A 6404-nucleotide genomic window follows, 5' to 3' on the forward strand; every position below is an offset into this window, starting at 1 on the left:
AGAAGACCCTTCCCTCGAGGAAGTTCTGTCCATCGCTCAATCGTATGAAGTCTCTCACGCGGCAGGTCAACATCTGGAAGCGTGGTGTGACGTCACGGAGGTTCAGGGTGGCGCGGCCGCGTCCACTGTGTCCGGGATGGACGATGTGCGAGCGGTACAATCCGGCCGTTACGGCCGCTCCCGCACGGCGCGTAAACAGAATTCTGGCCGCCGGCCCCTGTTGCCGTCCTGTGCGTCGTGCTATATACATCACGATCGGTCAGAGTGCCCCCAGCGTTGGGCCGTTTGTCGCAAATGTAATAAAAAAGGTCAAATTGCTAAAGTTTGCCGCTCAGCCTCCAAAGCATCGAAGGAAGCAAGTACAGCGGACATGGACGTTGACATTCAGGAAGTTTCATCGGGCCAGGCTGCCGCCGCATCGGCCCACAAACTTTTTATCGAGGTGTCGGTTCGGTCGCGCCGGTTACAACTGCAAGTAGATACGGGCGCGGCAGTTTCATTGTTGAATGCACAAACTTATTCTGACCTTGGATCACCCCCGTTGGCGCCAGTTTACCGGCGTCTACGCGGTTATGGTAAACAGTTCATTCCCCTACTGGGTCAATTCACTACCGACGTGACTTACAAATCAGTCACTCGGCCTATTACTTTTATTGTTGTCAGTGATGCGAGCTCCGCTAACCTTTTTGGCCTGGATGCCTTTCAAGCTTTCGGTTTTTCTATTGCTGACACCATACAGTAGGTCTCCGACGACGTTCCATATCACTCACTGGAATCTTTGATCTCAGACTTTCCAGATATTTTTGAGGAGGGCCTGGGGCGTGTTTCCGATTTTGAAGCTCACTTAACGTTGAAGGCGTCGGCTCGGCCGCGTTTTCTACGCGCGAGACAGATCCCCTTGGCTCTCCGCCCTCCGGTAAAGGAAGAGCTCGACCGGCTGACAGCCCTAGGGGTCGTTCTTCCCGTTTCTTCCAGTGAGTGGGCTTCGCCCCTCGTTATTGTCAAGAAGCCCTCGGGAAACTTACGCCTTTGTGGCGATTTCAAGGCCACCATTAATTCCCAATTGGTGGTGGACACCTATCCTTTGCCTCGTGCTGATGAATTGTTCTCCGCCGTGGCGGGAGGCCAATATTTTTCGAAAATCGATCTGTCGGAGGCTTATCATCAGATACCACTTGATGAGGACTCCAAACGGCTGGCGGTCATCAACACCCCGTTTGGCCTTTACCAATACCAGCGGTTGGCTTTTGGAATATCCAGTGCCCCGGCGATATTCCAGCGTTATCTTGAGCATGTCACGTCGACAATCCCTCATTGTATTAATTACCTGGATGACATAATTGTCACAGGCCGCAGCACGAAGGAACACTTGCAAAACCTTCGCACCCTCTTTCTCAAATTCAGGTCTGTGGGCTTGCGTTGCAACCTGCATAAGTCAACCTTCTTCCAACCGTCCATTGAGTATGTGGGCTACACCATATCTCGGCATGGCATCCAGCCACTAGGAAGTTTGGTCCAAGGTTTCGTCAACCTTCCTCAGCCCACTTCGCTGAAAGAGTTACAAGCTTTTTTAGGCAAGATAGCCTATTACCACCGGTTCATTCCCAGGGCTTCCACTATAGCCCACCCCCTGTACTGCCTTCTGCACAAGGGTGTTCCTTTTGATTGGTCGCCTGCATGCGAGCGAGCGTTCACCGCGTTGAAGGGCCTCCTCACTTCAGCCCCTTGTTTGGCTACTTTTGATCCCCGTAAGCCATTGGTCCTGGCTACAGATGCTTCGCAGTATGGGGTGGGGGCGGTCCTGGCCCATCGCAACGCCGACGGTTCCGAGCAACCACTGGCGTTTGCATCTAAAACGCTTAGTCCCGCGCAGGCCCATTACTCCCAGGTGGAAAAAGAGGCTTTGGCCATTGTCTACGCTGTTACCAAGTTTCACCCTTTCTTGTACGGCACGAAGTTTCAGTTAATCACTGACCATAAGCCGTTAATATCGTTATTTGGCCCCGCCTCTCAGATTCCGGATAGGGCGGCCCACAGACTACAGCGCTGGGCCTTGTTCCTCTCTAAGTACCATTATGACATTCATTTTCGCCCTACAGGACAGCATGCCAACGCCGACGCTCTTTCCCATCTTCCGGTGGGCCCGGATCCTACGTTCGACCAAGAGGAGATTATGTGTTTTCATTTGGATGTGGCATCCCGCCAAGCAGTTGATGGCTTTCTGATCACTAGTTCTAGAGTCGCCAGAGAAACAGCGGCTGACCCAGTTCTCCGGCAAGTAGTTCGCCTCGTTCAGCAGGGTTGGTCCTCCCGCCCTCCGGGCCGGGCCTCGGACCCTCTTCGTAATTATTTTCTTCTACGAGACCGCCTCTCGGTCTTGGAAGGAGTTCTCCTTCTGGCTACCAATGATACAGCTCCTCGAGTGGTTGTTCCTGCAGGTTTACGAAGGGAGGTCCTCAAGTTATTACATGCGGGGCACTGGGGTGTTTCTCGTACTAAAACCTTGGCTCGCAGACATGTGTACTGGCCCGGTATTGACAGAGAAATTGAGCACTTGGTGGCCGCCTGTTCCCAGTGTGCGAGCCAACAAGCATCTCCCAGGGCAGCGTTCTCTTCATGGCCGCCGGCAACCCAAGCATGGGAACGTGTTCACATCGATTTTGCGGGCCCGTTTCTCAATGGCTTTTGGCTCATTGTCATTGATGCTTATTCCCGATTCCCATATGTGGTTCGCTGCTCCTCAACCACTTCAGAAGTTGCAATCCAGGCACTAGCAAAAATCTTTTATGTGGAAGGTCTGCCAATCACCCTGGTCTCAGACAATGGACCGCAGTTTATTTCGCAGACCTTCCAGGATTTTTGTAGGCGCTTCGGTATTCGGCACGTTTGCTCTCCCCCCTTCCATCCACAATCAAATGGGGAAGCCGAGCGCATGGTGCGCACATTTAAGACGCAGATGAAAAAGTATGTGCACGAATTTCCTGCAGAGGAAGCCTTGACGTTTTTCTTGACGGCATACCGGACCACACCAATGGGCGACCGCAGCCCCGCAGAGCTCCTCCATGGGCGTCAACCTCGGACTCTGCTGCACCTCCTCCGGCCGGGTCCTTGCCAGTCTTCACAAAACGGAGTACCTGGTTTTCCACTGGGTATGTCAGTCTGGTCCCGTGGGTTTGGTCGCAATCCACGTTGGATACCGGCGGTGGTCCTGCGCCGAAATGGCCGCCGGCTCTATACCTTGCAGGCGGGGGATCGGGTGGTACGTCGTCACCAAAATCAGCTACGTCCACGTTCGGGCACCCACCCTCCGACCTCTCGGACACCGGCTTCCCCATTGCTGGCACCTGTCTTGGTTTCACAGGGGACGTTACCTCCTCTCCCCGCTGTGACTCTGCCGCACTGCGATGGTTCTCAGCCTTGGCAGCCTCCAGTAGCTCCAGCACCGGCATCGCCATCATTCGAGATGCCCCAGCGAGAGCTGGCCCCCCTAGCAGGCTCGGTTTCTCAGGGGGCTAGTTCACCTGTGGTCGTCCCTTCCCCTTCGTCCCCGCCACTGGGTCTTGCCCCTCCTGAGGTGGAACTGGATCCGGAGTTCGACAGCTTGTCCCCCGTTCTGTCCCGAGCTCCAGTTGTGGGACGACGGGGGCCTCTTCGTGTGGGTCACTTCCAGCCGTATTCGGAGGTTCCAGCTCGAGGGTTGGCAGATCCCCTCGACTCCGGCCATCCAATGGATGTGGAGGTCATCGCTCCTGCCCGACGCTCCACCTTCCGACGCAGTGGATCACAGTGGCTTCACCCCCTGAAGGAGGAGGAGTGTAGTAGCCACCAGAAAGATCGCGGGAGGCGCACATTGGCACGGCGCATCACGGGCGGTAGTTGCCGCAAGTAGAGTCCCGTCCACCAGAGGGCACGCGAGAATTTGGACGCGACCTCTGCCGGTGTAACAACAAGAACAAGAACAACAACAACTCCAGCAGCACGGGCCGTGCCCATTCAGTCAACATTGGGCATGCCTAGGACACAGTCCCGGTCTACGCTAAGTGAAGTGCGACGTAAACGTGAACAGTGATACTACATCTTGTCGACCCCTATTCAATAGTCTGGAAATTTTGACATTGCCCTCACAGTATGTATTTTCTTTAATGTCGTTTGTTGTTAGCAATATTAGCTTATTCCCAAGAGTTAGCAGCTTTCACTCAGTTAATACTAGGCAGAAATCAAATCTGCATGTGGAATGCACTTCCTTGACTCTTGTGCAGAAAGGAGTGCAGTATTCTGCTGCATCCATTTTCAATAAGCTACCACAAGAACTCAAGAATCTTAGCAGTAGCCCAAACACTTTTAAGTCCAAACTGAAGAGTTTCCTCATATAAGAGAATGAACATTTTAATCAATTTGATTTTTACAATAGAAACATTTTGTTACATGATTTCTGCAAATCGCAGTCTGGGTTTATTGTACTTACTTGTCCTTCTGTTGCCCTCCACAATTGTTGGAGTAAAATACGACATCCGTCCCAAGAAGGTTCTTTGATAACTCTTTAAGATATTGTAAGACACAAGTTGCTATTTCTACCACGCCTTGCTTTCCAATGCCCTGGTGTGTGAGTATGTGTGTGTGTGTGGGGGGGGGGGGGGGGCAATTTGGCCATTCAAGGAGAAAAGATAGATTGTGATTTAATGTCCTGCCATGATTAGAACAGTAGACGTAGTTCACAAAGTTGAATTTGACAGGGATACGGAAATAATTAACAATAGCATTTTCAAAGAAGGAGTCCAGTACTGAAGTTAAGAGATTAAAGAAGAAAACAAAAAACCTATATTGGGATGGCCAGTTTCTGATTCAGTCCCCACTTCTCTTGAAAGTGTGTCCAGCACTTTGAACTCTGTGCCACCTTCCTCTATACAATGAAGCTCAATTTAAGTTCAGTATTCTGCAGAAGACTTTTTTGTTATAAAGGTGGGGTCTTGGCACAGAGTTACTTTCTCATGTAAATAAATGCACAAGTAGAGCGAAATTAACTACTCAAGCATGCTCACTAAAGGTGTAAGTGGGATAATAGGAGATCATAACAAGCCTTGCTAATTGCAGCTAGCATGTATATTTATATTTCTTAGTCCATTGTGGACATGGCTCATGTAGTGTCAACAGTTACCACCTTTGCACATATTAATATGCCTCTTGCTTTCCCACAAAGATATGGTACCTTTTCCCAGTTGTGCTTTGATTCATGCTCCCAGGCAATGAGCTTGCAACTTAAACCACTTAATGTATGACTCTTGATGTGTTGTCATCAGGTGATGAATGGTAGTTGTCATTTTGTAAGTCCAGTTTTTGTGATTTGCTTTAGCTGATGTAGTTACATACCACAATTTCCACCCATAGATCTGAATAGTTTGACATTGTTAGACTGAAGTTTGTAATAAAAATCAAATAATACCTTACCTGTGGCAGACTGTCTACACAGTAAAAATTACACTAATGGACAAAGTTGGCTAGTTAAATATTTCATACATCATACAAATTAACCTTACCATAACAGTCTGAATCAACAAAGAAATAATAATTCTCCAAATTCAGTTTTGTAAACAGGTCTAATCTAACAGCAATAATTGGTGTCTATGTTTTAAATGTTAGATGTCCTGTGAACTCTAAACAGACATGACACAGAAACTTGTTACCGGTAAATGTTTTCTCTTCTATTTCCTGAAAATGCAGTAAGAGAACACAGCACAAAAACCACAACACAAGGAAAATTTGATATGTTGCAGCAATCCTACATCAGAGAAGACAGATCTGGTCAATGTCAACTGGGAGACCCTGACACCTTCAACACCACGCCACTTACAGATAGGCTCCCAACTGACTATGAAGCAAGGATTGTTCTATGAGGACCGCATACGGCTATGGGAAAGGCTCTCCCCTCTGCCTAATGTTTCAAGAAGCTCCAGGAAGAAGACAGGCTAAATGAGCAGAGAACAAGACTGGCATTACTCTCTCAACTAAGAAAGCATTTTCCAAGCACCGCAGTGGTGTTCAACTATATTAGAAGTGTACTAGAAGAGAATTTGATGTGTGATGTATTTACATAACTTGTGCTTATATTTATGTATTCCCACTGTGACAATGAAGTCCAGAAATAAAACTGATAAAGTATTTGACATTTAAAGTTATTACTTAGAGAACTAAAAAATATTATGATTGTTACTCAGCGAATAAATGAAAGACTTTCTGTGGCCTCTTAGAATATATTTTTAGTTAGAATATGTTACTTGTTTTGACCCAAATGACCTTCCCCATCAAAACCAGCCTGGATTGCAAAACAATATAGTGCAAAAATAAAACTAATTTCCCTCACAGACACTACACAAGTAATAATAAATTTATTCACTTTCCAAATATTG

The 6404-nt window shown here is 48.5% G+C and overlaps 1 protein-coding gene across 1 annotated transcript in view; it reads left to right on the forward strand.

The window, feature by feature from the left end:
- The window catches only part of LOC126235993 (esterase E4-like), a 64414-nt gene extending 58253 nt beyond the window's left edge, over nucleotides 1–6161 (forward strand). Inside the window, exon 10 of the mRNA XM_049944989.1 lies at nucleotides 5772–6161. Coding sequence (XP_049800946.1) covers nucleotides 5772–5967 — 196 coding nt within the window. The 3' untranslated portion in view covers nucleotides 5968–6161. The remainder of the gene's footprint in view (nucleotides 1–5771) is intronic.
- The last annotated feature ends 243 nt before the right edge of the window (nucleotides 6162–6404 follow it).

The sequence above is a fragment of the Schistocerca nitens genome, chromosome 2 (genome assembly GCF_023898315.1).
Source record: "Schistocerca nitens isolate TAMUIC-IGC-003100 chromosome 2, iqSchNite1.1, whole genome shotgun sequence".
In the NCBI taxonomy this organism is placed as follows: Eukaryota; Metazoa; Arthropoda; class Insecta; order Orthoptera; family Acrididae; genus Schistocerca; species Schistocerca nitens.